The sequence below is a fragment of the Hemicordylus capensis genome, chromosome 15 (genome assembly GCF_027244095.1).
Source record: "Hemicordylus capensis ecotype Gifberg chromosome 15, rHemCap1.1.pri, whole genome shotgun sequence".
NCBI lineage: Eukaryota > Metazoa > Chordata > Lepidosauria > Squamata > Cordylidae > Hemicordylus > Hemicordylus capensis.
In genome coordinates this window covers 14,210,059-14,227,342 of record NC_069671.1, presented here as the reverse complement: position 1 = coordinate 14,227,342, position 17,284 = coordinate 14,210,059, and the positions used below count along the sequence as shown (strand labels likewise).

Genomic DNA, 17,284 nt, shown 5'->3' with positions numbered 1-17,284 from the left:
GCCAGGGATTGAACCTGGGACATCCTGCATGCAAAGCAGATGTTCTGCCACTAAGCTACGGCCCCATCCCCTAGTGGTTAGTTTGACCATTCTTTAACATGGTGATTTTCAAACTGTGTTCTGAGGAATGCATGGGAGTCCTCAGTGGAAAGATCAGTAATAGATAAGCTTCACTAAAAGACATAAGAGCAATCCTTTTGGATCAGACTAAAGGTCCAGCATCCTGCTTCTCACACTAGCCAGCCAGAAGCCTCTAGGAAGCCCACAAGAAGGGTCTGAGGGCAATTGTTTTCTCCTGTCATTGCTCCCCACAACTGGTATTCAGCAGTATCCTGCCTCTAAACCTAGAGATTCTGTATCTTATTTATCGTATTTCTGTACCGCCTAACATGGAAATCTCTAGGTACTGTACAAGTTAAAACATAATATAAGGGAAATATAAAAGTTAAAATTCATAAAACATAAAAAGATTTAAATGAATAAAAGCACATTAAAATTAAAATTTCAATTAAAAGCCTGGGAAAACAGGTGGGTGCGTTTTCAGGGCCCTCCAAAAAGCAAACAGAAGATGCTCTTATTTCAGCAGGGAGTGCATTCCAAACCCCCGGGGCAGCCACAGAGAAGGCCCAGTCCCAAGTTGCCACCAAACTAGTTGGCAGCAACTCTAACCAGACTTCTCCAGATGATCTTAATAGGCGACAGGGTCCATGACAGAGAAAGCGCTCTTCTCAACAATTGACAGACCTTGACTCCCAAGAACATGTCTAATCTTTCAAAGCCATTTAAGACCATTTGCTTGCTTCTGTCAAACTTACCTTGCAGCGACTGTAAAGTGTGCTGCCGAGTCGGTGTCGACTCCTGGCAACCACAGGGGTTTACCATTGCCTCCTCCTGATACCATACAGTATGAGATGGTGCCTTTCGGCATCTTCCTCGATCGCTGCTGCCCGATAGAGGTATTTCCCATAGTCTGGGAAACATACCAGCAGGGATTCAAACCGGCAACCTCTGGCTTGCTAGTCAAGTCCTTTCCCCAGAGTGCTAGCCTTCTTTATTAGCTACTGTACACTTGACTGAGTATGAAATTTGCTTGTTCTGCGCAACATCCGGATGAAATCGTCATCACTAAGTCCCATTGAAACAGATGAGACAAGTTAGTAGTGACTTGCTAAAGTCCCATTTATTTAAATTGAATGTAGTCATGACTAACTTGATGTTAGTCTGGATGCTGCCTGCTGAGTCAGGACATTGGTATATGCAGGCTGGTATTGTCTGCTGTGGCTGGCAGCAGCTTTCCAGCATCCCTGGAAAAGAGAGGTCTTTCCCACCACTTGCTTCTCTGATGCTGGCCACTGAACCAGAAATATATGCAAAGCTTATGCTTGATTGCTAGGCTGCTGTGGTTTTATCTTCACAATTGTGCACTGCTGCAAATACGTTCCACTGGAGATACGGCTAGGAATTGAAGCGGGAAATCATGTATATGTCAAGCTGTGGGGACGACCACGGACTTAGCCGGCTTTAAAGAGGGAACAGACAAATTCACGGTGAGAGTCAACAGCTACCTCAGAAGCAGATTCTTTGAGCACAGAGCGCATGCGCCACTTGGGCGGCAGACGGGGGCGGGCCCCTGTCGCGCATGCTCAGATCTTTTCCTAGTTTTATGGTCCCGGTTGGAGCAGGGTGGCTACAGTCGTGCCTGAATTTAAAAAATAAAAACCTGGAAAATTTTTTGTATCAGAATGAAAGGAACGTTTTAAAAATGAAAAAAGAGAGACTTGAGGAAGGATCATAACTCCCGCGGCCTAGCAATGCAGCATTCCCTCATTGCACCGGCAGGCGAGCGGTAGGGCAGCCCCGCTTGGGCTATGGGGCTGTCTGCCCGGCTGCGATGGCGTCTTTCTCCGCGAGGACCCCCGCAGCGGCGCCATTTTAGAGTGCTGCTGGGGGCGCTTCTCTGTCTGAACCCGGTCGCCTTCCAAGTCGCCGCCGCCGCCGCCTGACCCTTTTCCCTTCGCGCTCCCTCCTCGGACTCGCTGGTGGCAATGAGCGTAGTGGATCATGTGCGGGAGATGGCGGCCGCCGGTCTTCACTCCAACGTGCGGCTCCTCAGCGGGCTCCTGCTCACTATGAGCGGCAACAACCCGTGAGTGGGAGAAGAGCAGCCCTGGGAGGGACGGCGGGGTTTGCAGTGTGCATGCATGCGTGCATGCATAAAGGTGCATGCATGCGTGCAATGCAAAGTTTGCATTAATTTGCAGTGCAATGCAAAGTTTGCATTGCAGTGCGCTGCATGCATCCATGCACATTTGCTCCTTATTGCATCCCTCCTTTCCTCCACCGTGCAACTCAAGGGGCTGGCCTGGGGTCCCTTCCCTGTTCAGGCACTGATCGGAGCCCCACCTGCTTAGCTTCAGCAAATGGGCAGCAGCACTGCAGGCCCTCCAGCGTCGCACCAGTACTAAATTGGGGCTGGTCCAGGGAGGGCTGTGACAGGCACGGCGGTCCTCTAAGAGGAGAACTGCCTGAGCCTCCGCCAGTGGCAACAGTAAAGACCAGCTGCCCTGCTGGATCAGGCCCGAGAAGGCCTAGCTAATCCAGCATCCTGATTCCCACACAGTGGCCCACCAGATGCCTCTGGGGAGCCCACAGGCAAGAGCTGAGGGCAGGCCCCCTCTCCTGCTTGTGGCTCCTCTGCAACTGGCATTCGCCTGCTCACTGAGCAAAGAGGCATCTTTTCAAAGTGGTGGTTCTCTTATACTTAGCAGGGGGAGAGCAACTGGCCCTATCCAGCCCCAGCACAGCATCCCTCCAGTGGCTGTTGCTGGGGTCTACCTTCTGTTTCTTCTTAGATTCTGAGCCCTTTGGGGACAGGGAGCTGTCTTATTTATGTATTGTTTATTTTTCTATGTAAAATAAACATAGAGGACTTTGTTTGAAGAGCTGTATATAAATATTCATAGTAGTAGTAGTATTCAGAGATCTCCTGCCTCTGAGCCTGGAGGTGGCCTTTAACCATCCAGACTAGTAGCCATTGATAGGCCTGTCCATGAATTTATCTAAATCCCTCTTAAAGCCATCCAGGGCTTTGGTGGTTTGAACCAAATTCCTCTGCATGATCCAGAGTGTGTTACTTATATGATTTTGCTGTAGCCCTACAACAAAGCTTTAAAGTAGTTGTCCCCATTTTTAGATGGGGGAGGCTGGGAGGGAGTATCTTCACACAGATAAAACATAGGCTACCTCCAGCCTCAGAAACAGGATGCCCCTGAATACCAGTTGCAGGGGAGAGGGCATGCCCTCAGTTCCTGCCTATGGGCTTCCCAGAGACATCTGGTGGGCCACTGTGTGAGACAGGATGCTGGACTAGATGGGCCTTCTTGGGCCTGATCCAGCAGGGCTTTTCTTATGTGAAGCACTTTGAATACTTGAAAACAGTTTGAACAGTTGAAAACAGCCCTGTGGTTGTCTTTGGTAGAATACAAGAGGGGTTGACCATTGCCACCTCCTGCGAGTATGAGTTGATGTCTTTCAGCATCTTCCTAGATGGCTGCTGCCCGATATAGATGTTTCCCATAGTCTGGGAAACATACTGGTGGGATTCGAACCGGCAACGTTTTGTTCCTTAGGCAAGTTGCTTACTCGCTGTGCCATTAGGTGGCTTGCTCAGTACATGCAATCAAAATAATCTTGCCTTATTTACTTCTGCTGTCTCTGTTGTTTCTCTTGTTTTTCTAGCTTGTAAGCCCCCCCAGGGCAGGGACCTGTCCATTCATTCTTTGTGAAGTGCTGTATACATGAATGGTGTCATGCAATTAATAAACAACAATAATAAAATATACTATGCAAATAATAATTTGCTGTAAACACAGGCCACTGTTACTGTCTCGTTACAAATGGGGAAAGGTGTGTTGAGACTAACAGCATAACAGCTTGCTTAGGGGTCATCTAGTGTGTCCGTTGTGATGGTTTCCAGGGTCACAGCTATAGGGCAGCAATTTCTCCAGAAGCAGGCTGAGGATGCTTCCTGCCAGCCATGAGATGATATATCATAAGGTCTTGTTTCATGGTCAAGAATTGCAACTGGCAGGCAGTCCTTGAATTAAGACAGATTTCTCTTGGTTATGGCCTCCGTTCAAAGCCATTTAAAACACTTGAAGCAGAGTTGCTCAAGCTGGTTGCTCAGCTAACACTTGACTGCCTTGTGTTGCTTTACAGTGAGTTGTTTTCTCCGTCGCAGAAGTACCAGCTTCTTGTCTATCACGCAGATTCCCTCTTTCACGACAAGGAGTTCAGAAATGCGGTCAGTAAGTATACAATGGCGCTGCAGCAGAAGAAAGCGCTGAGTAAAACTTCAAAAGTGAGGCCTTCGACAGGGAATGCTGCATCAGCTCCTCAAAGTCAGGTAATTGTTGTTTATTTGTCAATCAAATTTATATACTGCCCAAGCTTTCGTCTCTGGGCGGTTAACATAAAACAATTAAAACACATATAAAAAGTTAACAGTTCAACGATTTAAAATCAACTACAAAATTAAAACCGACAAATTTTTAAAAGCTGGGAAAGTTTGGGTGAAAAGATGGGTTTTCAGATGTTTTTTAAAAATTGCCAGAGATGGGGAAGATCGTATCTTAGTAGGGAGTGCATTCCACAATCTCGGGGCAGCAACCGAGAAGGCCCATCCATGTGTAACCACCAAACGAGTTGGCGGTAACTGGTTATGTTGATTGTAGATCAGTGCCTTACAAATAACGCATGGCAAGTAAGTTGTTATCTGAGTTAGTTCGTGCCTGCAAACCTCTTTGCCTTTGTGTGACTTATGGCAACGAAATTGGAACACTTTTTGAGATGTGGTTGTGTTTGTCTTTCACCTTGAGGAGACAAAATGAGGAGCATAGTTCATGTGATTCACGCTTAGAAGGGCCCAGATGCAGTCTCTGGGATCTTCCCTTTGTCTCTTGCATAGCCCAGCTGGGACGGTCTTCTGGCTAAGACAATTCTGGATAATTTTTGGTAGAGAGGATAGTTGGACCATTGATCTGACTTGTTATGAAGCAGCGCCTTATAACTTTTAAAAACCTGTTACAAATAGCACCTCTCTGTTTTCTGCTCTTGTAGGACCTATAAAGCTATTGAAAACTAGTCTCCATTGTATTTTTAGTGTCTGCCTTCTGAAATTGAAGTGAAATACAAGATGGCAGAGTGCTATACGATGCTGAAACAGGACAAAGATGCCATTGCTATACTTGATGGAATCCCTTCAAGGCAGAGAACCCCAAAGGTAAGGTATTCCCTAATGAAGTTGTATCTCTTGGGATCCTTGGGCTGAAATCATGGCAGATAAATCCACATCATCATAATTCTTTGAGTGCCCTTTGACTGCAGAATGCACTGCACAGATTTCTAGCTTTTTGAAGGCAAGTAAAAAAGAGTGTGCTGTTAATCACGGTGGTTGGTGCGCAAGTAGGCCTGGGAGGAGGAGTAGGCCTGGGAGGAGAGCTGGTCTTGTGGTAGCAAGCATGACTTGTCCCCATAGCTAAGCAGGGTCTGCCCTGGTTGCATATGAATGGGAGACTTGATGTGTGAGCACTGCAAGATATTCCCCTCAGGGGATGGAGCCGCTCTGGGAAGAGCAGAAGGTTTCAAGTTCCCTCCCTGGCTTCTCCAAGATAGGGCTGAGAGAGATTCCTGCCTGCAACTTTGGAGAAGCCGCTGCCAGTCTGGGAAGACAATACTGAGCTAGATAGACCAATGGTCTGACTCGGTAGATGGCAGTTTCCTATGTTCCTATGTGATGTTTGCCGTTACCCAAGGGTGGGAAAGTTGTGCATGAACAGTTGGAGTTAGTGAATTGAAGGCTCTTTCTCCGTGTGAAGTGAGGTGGTGACATTAATCACTGCATTTCTGTGGGTTACAGATTAACATGATGTTGGCCAACCTGTACAAGAAGGCAGGTCAAGAACGATCCTCTGTTACGAGTTACAAAGAAGTGCTGAGACAGTGTCCATTGGCCCTTGATGCCATCCTAGGTAGCTGCTTTTCTTAGCAATGATTACTGTTGACATTATTCATCAAAGATTTGACTGAGGCTCATTGGTAAATCTTAAATATTCTTAACACAGGCAGGTGGCAAGGTAATGGATGGGTGGAATCGTCCAGTTGCCTGCTTGTGAATAAATGAGCAGCAAGTTGAGGGGTGTACTCATGGTGCATGCATGCATTGTATCTCGGAACCCTTAAGGGGTTCCAACTGTGTTGCAAGGAGAAATGCTGTTGCAAAGTTCCTTCTTGTTGGAGTATTTTACTGGGAGTTGGTGTGGATAAATTTGATGACCACATCTTCAGGGCTAAATTGCTAGTCCATTAGCAATGATACTTGGTTTTTCTTGTGAATGCAAAGTGTGTTGTGTCAAAACGAGGGTCACAACTGTCACTCCCTGTTTTAGGTTTGCTTTCGCTGTCAGTGAAAGGTGCAGAAGTAGCCTCCATGACGATGAATGTGATTCAGAGTATCCCAAACCTGGACTGGCTTTCAGTGTGGATCAAAGCGTATGCATTTGTACATACAGGCGACAACACTAGAGCGATCAACACAATCTGGTATGAATCCAGGGCAAACTTAAAGCAGTCTGGTGCCTTCTCAAACAGCGTTGAGGATAGAAAGCTCTTTGGGACAAAGCTCTTACAATACTCAGTTTTCCAACACTTTCAGCACTTTCCAAGTAGTGGTTCCCTTTGACTTAGTGGAGGAGAGCGCCTGGCCTGATTCAGCCCATCCCAGGATCCTTTCCAGGCGCTGTAGCTGGCGTCTTCCTTCTGTTTCTTTTTAGACTGCAAGCTCTTAGGAGACAGGGAACAGTTCCTCATTCCTTTTGCTGGTCTTGTGGTAGCAATTATGACCTGTCCCCTTAGCTAAGCAGGGTCTGCCCTGGTTGCATATGAAAGGGAGACTTGATCTGTGAGCACTGCAAGATCTTCCCCTTAAGGGATGGAGCCACTCTGGGAGGAGCATCTAGGTTCCAAGTTCCCTCCCTGGCAGCATCTCCAAGATAGGGCTGTGAGAGATTCCTGCCTGCAACCTTGGAGAAGCCGCTGCCAGTCTGTGAAGACAATACTGAGCTAGATAGACCAATGACCGGACTCCGTATGTGGCAACTTCCTCTGTTCCTATGTGATGTTTTAGTTTCTTAATCCTTATTTGTTTTTTTAACTCAACCTACTGTCTCCAGATAATCTCTTGGGCTAAACTTCTTCACCGCCATCTGCTGTGTGAGGACATTAATGTTTCTCCTCACACTCCTCAACATAGACAGTACTGAGCTAGATGAATCAATGGTCTGACTCGGAATAAGGCAGCTTCCTGTGTTCCTATGATTTAAATTTTCCCAACCTAAAATCATACCATACTGCTTCCATTTTAGCTCTCATCAAGGACTGGCAAACCCATCCATATGCTTTTGACACCCAAGTTGAGCTAGAGAGAACTCATCGTTGATGATGGTCCACGGTCTGGATGCCAACAAACCAAGCCAACGGTTCTCGTACTTAATGTTAGAGGGGTGTATGCAAACCAAGCATTATTTTTGAGAAACTCCCTTGTGAAGGAAAACTTCATAGGTGTATACGTCTCTCGCTGTGACGTACTTTCATACATATTATGTACCCTCACGTCCGCCTTTTCAATCTTCTTGGCATTGAGGAAGCCCTCCATTCTAACTCTGGTCTGGAGGCTGCAGATTTTGTGGCACCGGGTGTGTCTTAACATCTGTGCTTCCTTTCTGACAAAAAGGCAGGATATAAATTCTTATTATAATAATATACTTCAGGAAGTTATTTTTAAATTGCTGATTAGTGTTATTGGAACTTGATTTTCAATTTATTCTTCTCCCAAAAGCTCCCTGGAGAAAAAGTCACTACTGAGGGACAATGTTGATATACTGGGGAGCTTGGCGGATCTGTATTTCAGAGCTGGTGACAATAAGAATGCAATTCTAAAATTTGAACAAGCACAAATGTTGGATCCGTATTTGATAAAAGGCAAGTGATGGAAAAAAACTGGGGGACTTGCTAGAATTGTTTAACTTATCACATTTCCACTAGTTTAAATTTCTGTTTTTGATAGCATTGATGTTGAAAGAGAAACTTATACTAATGAAAATCACATATTCAATCTATCCTTATGCTTTCTAAAATTGAAGAAATGGTGACACTCCTATAGTTTTGTTTTGAACTGACTACTTTCTTTGGCTAAGTTGATGCATTGACTGTAATGATAGTTAAGTGGAGATGCATGCTGTCAAAGCTCAAAAATAAAGACCATTATTTAAGGTTTGTGGCTGAGTTCAGACATAGTGACAAACCATGGCTTGTTATGTGTACAAGCAAATGTAAAGCTACTGGCTCAAGTGCTCTTCCTTTGCACAGGAGGAAATGTGATGCTTCCACTTGCAGGTTATAATAAACTGCAGTTTCCTGTTACAACTGAATATGGGGACACTTTTTCAAATTGCAGCTTGATCCTGGTTTCCCTGTCATCAGCTGTACTGGGAGACTGTTCTAGACCATAAACAGAAGCTTTCAATCTCCTTCCCTTCCGTGCAAAGGAAGGAAGGAGTGGGAACCTAAGGTGTGTTACTACTCCTACTTTTTGCAAGAAACCATGGTTTGTTGTGATGTCAATATAGCTACGATTATTCCCAACAAGTCTTTCTCTCCTTTATTGTAATAAGCAGCCTACATGTGGATGGTCTAGAGATGTGAAGGCCTGGGGGAAACCCCCCCCCCCAGAAAAAAAAGGGGGGGAACTCTGTGTTTACAGTCCCACCCCCCGGTTTTTCCCCATCGTTCCCCCCCCCAGGCCTTCATATTTCTAGGACGGCTTCTGTGAACTTCCAAAGGAATGTGGAAAATATTTAAACTCCCTTCTTGGAAAAGCATAGTCCCGACTAGGGGAGGGGGTGGGCTTTTACTTTTGATTTGGCAAGTCTCTGCATGTGGGGTCTGCCTCTGTATTCAAACACTTTTCCTGCCCTTTCCACTGTTGTTGTTTCCCAAGCACTGCTTATGCTTCCTAAATGGATGCTGTGTACATGCTCTTGACCTCCGGGTTTTAGTGCTTTGTTCTTTCTTCATAGGTCTGTTTACAAACATGTCTGACTCTTGATGCTTTCTTTAGGAATGGACGTGTACGGATACTTGCTAGCCCGCGAGGGTCGCTTGGAGGATGTGGAGAACCTAGGCTGCCGTCTCTTCAATATTTCTGACCAGCATGCAGAGCCCTGGGTGGTCTCTGGGTAAGATGCTGCTGCTTTGGCTCGTCCTCAGAATTGCTTTAGGGCAGGGATGAAAGAATGGAGGATACATGGGCCAGAGAACAAAAAACATATACAGGATAGTATATATACCGTGTATAGGAGTCTGTTTCACACACACAAATTACATGAATGAAACACACAAATTGCTAAAGAAATTGTCTGTGTTCTAGACCCCAAAACAGTGTAGCTGAAGGTCAATAATGTCCATGGTCCTATTACATGTAGACATGTAGTCCTTCCAGATCTTTTATCTTTTATCTTGCTGGTTCTGTATTCAAGTTGTTACTCCAGATATTACTCACAATTCTTCCAGATCTTTTATCTTTACAAGTTCTTATTCTAAAGGTAGCTACGAACTTCGAACATTCGAACTTCAAACCAGCTCCATGTTCCAACCTGTTCGGAGGCCCGTAAAAGGGGGGGGACACCTGTTCGGAGGCCTGTAAAAGGGCCCTTTTACGGGCCTCCAAACAGGTTCGTGCAGATCCCTACTTTAGGGCAGAGTCCATCCAGTTGCAAGGTCTAATTAGAGTGGAGTCGTCCTTGGCTCTCCAAGTAACTTTAAGTTTAGAACCTAGTAGCAGGCAGCAGAATCCTGACTCACTTGAAGTCAATAGACCTGCTGAAGTCGGTAGGGGTCTAACCAAGGCTTTATGTCTGGGAGTCTCCACAACCGAGGGCGTGCGATAGAAATGCCACTTCCAAAGCACCCCTTGCTGTTCCTGAGCTGCTCGGAGCAGTTGGGTCCAAAAATATCCATGGGCTTCTGAGCCACTTCTGCCTAAAATAAAATGCTGCAGCGGAGAGCAAACGCCCACCTGCACATTTATAATCCACCCTTCTCCAGTCATGCTGCTCGAGGCAGGTAATTTACTGTAGCATCTAAAGCACTTGTGGGCTTGAGCAGAAATTGACATCGCTCAGCATGGTGTTCCATAGCTTGGGAGGCACCCCTGAAAAGCAGGTGTCTTTAGCATGTAAATCACGGGTGTTAACAATATATCTTTCCGCTTTCATTAGGGAGGAATCATCTATATATTTAATTCTCCTAGCCGGCATGCGTGCCCAGAATTTGGCGCCGGAACTCTCGCGACATGCTGCGAGAGTTCCGGCATTAATAATGGCTGCCCGGCTGAGTGAGGAAGAAGGAGAGGGGTAAGAAAGGGGGGGCAGGGGGAGAAAAAAGCACAGGTGGGCAGATGGGGGGGAGAGAAAAGCCGCGGGGGGGGAGAAAGCGGTGGCGGCAGGCGGGAGAAAGCAGTGACTGGCAAGTGGGCTTGGTGGGGAGAAAGCGGGGGGACTAGAGGTGCAGATGGTCTGCGCCTGGTTCACCTAGTAAGGAATAATTTCCTTATTAAATGGGGAAGAATACATCCTATTTTTCAGAACGAGTGATGAAACTGGGTAGTTTGTTAGGGTTTAGGTATTGGGGTGAAGGGAAAGATGGGGAGTTCTTGGGGAAGACAGCATGCTGCCAGCCTGTGATGGTCCCCTGTCCAAAACAGGCCCTCCCAATTTGGCAGCATCCCACATCCCACGATGCAACAACCAATCCCTGTCAACCACAGCACAGCATCCCTCCAGGGGCTGTAAAACTGGTGTCTTTAAGTTTCTGTTTGGATTGTGAGCCCTTTGGGGACAGGGAAGCCTCCGTATGTATTTTTCTGTGTAAACCCATTTTGAGAACCTTTGTGGGAAAGCCGTATATTAAAGCCTGCTGCCTTGGCTGGAGCACACCTTGGAATGCTTTAGCCCTCTTTCCTCCTCCTCCTTCCTGCCAGGTGTCACAGTTTCTATAGCAAGCGCTACTCCCGTGCCTTGTATCTGGGAGCCAAAGCCATTCAGCTGAACAGTAACAGCGTGCAGGCTTTGTTGCTGAAAGGCGCGGCGCTTCGGAACATGGGGAGAGTGCAGGAGGCCATCATCCACTTCCGGGAAGCGATACGGCTCGCGCCTTGCAGGCTGGACTGCTACGAAGGTCAGTTGGGATGAGGTTTCCCTCCCTGAAAATTTGCACTCTTGCATCTGGTGTCACGGAGACGACACTTTTGACGAGAAGGGTATATGAGCCTTTGGATGGGGTGGTATAAAAATGCAAGTCAGCTTTGTAATGTCAGCCTTTTAAATCTGTAGGTTTTTAATTTTATACTGTTTTTAAATTGTTAAACTGCTTTAACCTTTTATATTTGTTTTAATTGTTTTTATGTCATGGTTAACCGCCCAGAGACGAAAGTTTGGAAGGTATATAAGTTAAATTAAAAAGAAAGAAAGAAATTAAATTTTTTTTTAATGTACCTGCCAGGAATGTATACTTTGTCTCAACCTAGGCTTCTCCTCCCCCAATGAAATGAACTCTTATGGTATTGGGCTAGTACTAATAGCACAAGATTTGGTATTAGGCCCTCCAGATGTTGATGAACTATAACTCCCATCATCCCCAGTCACAATTTATTGTGGTTAATCCAAGGTGTAGGCCACCTTAAGTGGCGCAGCGGGAAAATGCTTGACTAACAAGCAGAAGGTTGCCAGTTTGAATCCCTGCTGGTACTATATCGGGCAGCAGCGATATAGGGAGATGCTGAAAGGCATCGTCTCATACTGTGCGGGAGGAGGCAATGGTCAACCCCTCTTGTATTCTACCAAAGACAACCACGGGGCTCTGTGGGCGCCAGGAGTCGAAATCGACTTGACGGTTTCAAGGTGTGTTCAGACAAGTAAAAAAAAAGAAATGGGATTCGTTGCTCCAAAAACCAGAAATTAAACATTGACATGAGGTGAAGGCACATACCTTCATTATTATTTTATTTGTTTATGCCATTTTATATCCTGCTCTTCCTCCAAGGGGCCCAAAGTGGTGTGCTACATACTTAGGTTTCTCCTCACAACAACACCTGTGAAGTGGGTTGGGCTGAGAGAGAAGCGACTGGCCCAGAGTCACCCAGCTAGTATCGTGGCTGAATAGGGATTTGAACTCAGGTCTCCCCAGCCCTAGTCTGGCACTCTAACCACTACACCATGCTGGCTCTCATTAGAGATTTCCAGTTTCACAGCTGAAAATTCCCTATAGGATAACAAGTGCATCTTGCCACTGAGATGTCTTCCGAACGCACCAGTTTGAAATTTATTCTGAATGAACGTTACATCCATTTAACCCCCTGAGCTGAATTATTTGGCCCCTGTTTAGGTAAGAGCCAACTTGAAGCAGAACAGATAACTCATTTGTACTGTAAATAGCTCTGAAATGAGGACAATACAATTCAACGGCTATTTATATACTGCTTTTCAACCAAAGTTGCCAAAGCGGTTTACATAGAAAAATAAATAATATATAAGATGGTCCCCTGTCCCCAAAGAGCTCACAATCTAAAAAGAAACATAAGAGAGACACCAGCAACAGCCACTGGAGGGATGCTGAGCTGGGGATGGATAGGGCCAGTTGCTCTCCCCCTGCTCAATAAAGAGAGTCACCACTTTTAAAAGTTGCCTCTTTGCTCAGTTAGCAGGACATCTTTCTGGTTAGCAGGACATCTTTCTGGTTGCTCCTACAAAATGTGACCTCTGACTCTTAGGACTCATCGAATGCTACTTGGCATCCAACGGTCTCCGTGAAGCCACAGTTATGGCCAACAACGTGTACAAAACCCTGGGAGCCAATGCGCAGACACTTACTCTGTTGGCAACTGTCTGTCTGGAAGATCCAGTTGCGCAGGAGAAAGCAAAAACCTTGCTGGACAAAGCATTAACACAGCGCCCTGATTACATTAAAGCCGTGGTCAAGAAGGCAGAGCTTCTCAGTAAGTCCATTTTCTTCTTTTATATGATTGGGGTTTTTTTATATGTATATACTGTCCTTCATCCTAAGACCCCAGGGCAGGTAACAAGATAAAAACAATAAAATTCAATACAATCAACATAAAAACAAAGCCAACACAGCTCAACATTTAAAACTTTCCTTCCTTTTTTGTGTGCTGTATACAGAAGTGAGTGAAATTCTCAGTCAACAAATATAATGCTTCTGGGTGGCTGCTCCAAGCCCTCTTCCAAAATACAATCTTATTCTTATGTATGGCATTCTGTTCTTTCACTTCTGGAGAGAGCCAACCAGTTCAGCTAACTACTTTCTTCTATGGAAAACATAAATATCTTTAGTTCAATGGCAGTCTTTAACTGCTGACTTCAGTATGAGCTTCCAATGTCATCTTGGCAAGGAGTCCCACACAAACCAGCACTGTACTGTAATGTTTAGTCAACCAATATTAGATTTTTGTTTTGTTTTTAAAAAAAGCTGTTCCCAATGAATTGGAAAGCAGGTGTATTTTTAATTTAGTGTAAGTACTTACGCATCAACAGGTGGCAGGGACCTCTGTGGAGAAGGAGAAGAGAGCTGGTCTTGTGGCAACAAACATGACTTGTCCCCTTAGCTAAGCAGGGTCCGCCCTGGTTGCATTTGAATGGGAGACTCCATGCATAAGATATTCCTCTCAAGGGATGGGGCCACTCTGGGAAGAGCAGAAGGTTCCAAATTCCCTCCCTGGCAACATCTCCAAGATGGGGCTGAGAGAGATTCCTGCCTGCAACCTCGGAGAAGCCGCTGCCAGTCTGTGTAGACAAAATTGAGACCAATGGTCTGACTCAGTATATGACAGCTTTCTATGTTCCTAGAAGATGTTCCTCCTTCCTCACACGGAGGGAAATGGTTCTTCTGAAATGGTGCTTGCTGTGACACATGTGCCTCACCTAAAAATGAATGGGTTTTTCTTAACGGCTACACACATTTAATCTATTAAACCTCAGCTAAGATGGCAGCCCCACTATAAATAGCTTTAAGTAGTTCTCTTTGTTGGCAGGCCGAGAACAAAAGTATGAAGATGGAATTGCTTTGCTGAGGAACGCCCTGGCCAACCAGAGTGACTGCATTCTGCATCGGATGTTGGGGGACTTCCTGGTTGCTGTTAACGAGTATCAGGAAGCCATGGACCAGTACAGTATTGCTTTAAGGTAACTTTCTAGGAACTGTAAAGTGACCGAATCAAGGCAGATGTTGTTATCTGGATGGCCGTGAGGCCTAGCTCCTACAGACCTCTTCCTCAGTAGCTTGAATCGAGGGCTCCCTCTTCAGTGGTTTCATCCTCTCTCTCTCCTCCTTTTTCCATTTTAAAATTTTTTAAAATCGATTTTATTGGTTTTCAAAATAGAAAGATACAAAAGTAAGGGAAAAGGAAAGAAGAATAGTATAAAATCAAATGAATAGAATGCATCTCCAAACTAACAATATCCACGAATAAGTACAGTTTTGCAAACTTACTTTGCAAACTTATTATCCACATATAAAGTACAACCTTATCATCAGTTATCTGAACGTACTTTCTAAGTCCAAAGGAAAAGGTATGATAACGGAAAGTGGCAACCCTGTCAATTCTGAGCACCAAATTTAACCTGAATCTCACTGGCTTATATATCGTTCGGGTATCCAGCATATTATCGACCAAAAAGTATTGAATGATTGCTTCAAGGCAAACTGAGAGAGAGAGAAAAGATAAAGGAAAGCAGTAGAGTAAAGTAATCTGTAGTTAAATACAGTTTTTCTCTAATAATTTAAGAATGAAAAAAAGACTATTAGTAGTCCCTTTCTTTTTATTATTTTTTAATTTCAATTAATTGGAGAAAAATGATTATTCTGTTGCTCTTTTTAGTCTATTATGCCATTAGTTGTGTTTTTTTTAATATACTTATTAGCTGTTAACCTGTACATCTCCAGAATTTCCTTGTTTCTGCACCTTTTTGTTTTTACTTTGGATCTTTTTTTAAAAAATGGGATTCCAACTAATTTGATTGGCTCCTAAACAAAGTTTTTGATACATTTTTGGTAGTCTTTCTCTCTCCTTGTTTTTCCAATTGCCTCTGTGTCCAGTGTCTGATGGCACCCTAGGCCTTTCTGTTGTTTTATCACACATGTACAGCAGATGGCTTTGCATTGCTTGTAAAGGATGATCAGATTCTGGGTTTGAGTCTCCAAGTGGAGGGACTACAGGTATTACAGCCCAGGGTAAAACATGGGCAGTGAGAGTAAGTATGCTTGCTTACACTTGCTCTACCTTGCACTGGGTATCTTATCTCTCATGCCATGCTTTGTAAAAATGGTTGGAAAGTTATACCTGTGTGCAGTTGGTGGTTTCATTAAGTGTGTCAGAGTATAAACTTGAATATGCATCAGCTGCTTCTTCCCTAGAATGCAAGAGGTGGCTTAATGTTTCTTGGGAGAAGAGTTGTGGACTGAAAATATTGGCAACCACTGCAACGAAACCAGAACGCACACACACACACACACACACACACACACACACACACACAAAGAGAGAGAGAGAGGAGCGTGAGTTGGTCTGTTTCTCACTTTGGGATCTCTTTCCCTTCTTTTCTGTCCCTCCAGTTTGGATCCCAATGATCAGAAGTCACTGGAAGGAATGCAGAAAATGGAAAAAGAGGAAAGCCCCACAGATGCTACTCAAGAGGAGGACGTGGACGACATGGAAGGGAGTGGGGAGGAAGGGGATCTCGAAGGCAGTGACAGCGAAGCGGCCCAGTGGGCAGACCAGGAGCAGTGGTTCGGCATGCAGTGAGGCAGCTGCCCAGAGCTGACCAGGAACCATCGTGCTGGATGAGTGGTCCGAAAGTCCCGTTTCTCCCTGGAACGAAGAGCACCAAGGACAGCATGTCCTGTTGGAGAAACTGGGCGGAGGCGTGATCCAAAGCAGCTGGGAGCTCTCTCGCTCTCCACCCCCCTCTTTTTTTTTTTTTTTTTAAAGCTTCCAGTTATGTGCTCAGTGCTCTTTATTTAATGTGAAGGCTGAGCGACTTGAGTGGTTTGGTGCCAGGGAGGTGCTGGTATCAAGCAGCAGTTTGCGTTCTTATTTCTAAAATTAGAAGCGTCTAAAGAATATAAAGCATTTCTCACACATTTGTTAATGGTTCAAAACAGTGTCGGGATCCTGTTGCAAGCTAATTACTCCTGATCCCCAGTGGTGGATAAATGTAGGTTGCTTTATATCCTTTTATAAAAGAGGCTTTCTTCCCAAAAGCCACATGGGGTCCTCCAATGCCTGAACTCCTCCAGAAGCCTGGGGGTGGTCTGCCTCCCTCCCTGGGGCCAGTATCTTCCCCTCCGAGCCCTTTCCCGGCCTCACTTGAATCTTTGTGCTGGCACTTAATGCGCGCGCTCAGAAACAGAAGCCGCTTCGGGCCTCTAATGGATAGGTCACTCTGTACCTGATTGTGTCTATATGGCGGTGTATGAAGGAAGTGACTGATTCCGGACCAGCAAGTATCACTCCTTGAAGCCTTCTGCGCGGATAGTGAGAAAGCAAAATGGAGCACCGTTGTTTCTGAGAACAGCCAGTCAAAGACAATTAAGGCAACTCCAACTGGGTGATACTGATTATAACAATGCCTACACTTCACGATCCTTGCCTGTGTTCAATTATCATTAAAACAGCCCGTGCTAACATCCCATGCTTCAGAACTTGATTATGTTGCGTTCTAGAACACTGTTCCCGAAGGCACAATCCAGTGTTGGGTTTTCCTGTGTACCCTATTGAAAGGAAATGGAGCTGCACAAGAACATGGTCGTGATGAAGAATTGCATGCCAGAATTGCCTTCCTTCCTTGACCGATCTATCTTCTTTGGGCCCCCCAGATTTTAAATTGGTTCAATTTAATTTTTATTTCTCATGGCGCATAGTTTGAGGCCTGCTGTTTTGTTTCCTTGCATTGTTCCCATTTCTTTCCTCCTGTAATGGGGATTCTGGAAGGGCTGAACGGCCTTGTCTGCCGTTTCATGTTTCTCTTCTGTTGAAATAGGAGCAGGGAGGGAGGGAGCATTTGTCCTGGCCAGTTGGGGAGGCATATTCTCTGGCCCGGCAACATGCGATCCATCACGGGTCTCATTTAGGAAAATAAACAGTCTGCACCATGGC

At 45.3% G+C, this 17,284-nt stretch overlaps 1 protein-coding gene across 1 annotated transcript; it reads left to right on the top strand.

The window, feature by feature from the left end:
- The first annotated feature begins 1,684 nt into the window (after nt 1-1,684).
- ANAPC7 (anaphase promoting complex subunit 7) lies at nt 1,685-16,815 on the top strand. Its single transcript, XM_053279485.1, has 11 exons — nt 1,685-2,146; nt 4,219-4,405; nt 5,162-5,281; nt 5,918-6,029; nt 6,447-6,600; nt 7,895-8,037; nt 9,176-9,293; nt 11,096-11,292; nt 12,884-13,108; nt 14,162-14,312; nt 15,742-16,815. Exons 1-11 carry the CDS (start codon nt 2,046-2,048, stop codon nt 15,929-15,931), a joined length of 1,698 nt encoding a protein of 565 aa, XP_053135460.1. The 5' UTR covers nt 1,685-2,045; the 3' UTR covers nt 15,932-16,815.
- Nucleotides 16,816-17,284: the final 469 nt, after the last annotated feature.

Bases quoted from the DNA above. Each gene is read 5' to 3' on its own strand.
- ANAPC7 (XM_053279485.1), top strand. From the start codon at position 2,046: ATGAGCGTAGTGGATCATGTGCGGGAGATGGCGGCCGCCGGTCTTCAC. The intron at 6,030-6,446 runs GTAGCTGCTTTT...TCCCTGTTTTAG, and splicing joins GGCCCTTGATGCCATCCTAG to GTTTGCTTTCGCTGTCAGTG. The intron at 11,293-12,883 runs GTCAGTTGGGAT...TCTGACTCTTAG, and splicing joins CAGGCTGGACTGCTACGAAG to GACTCATCGAATGCTACTTG.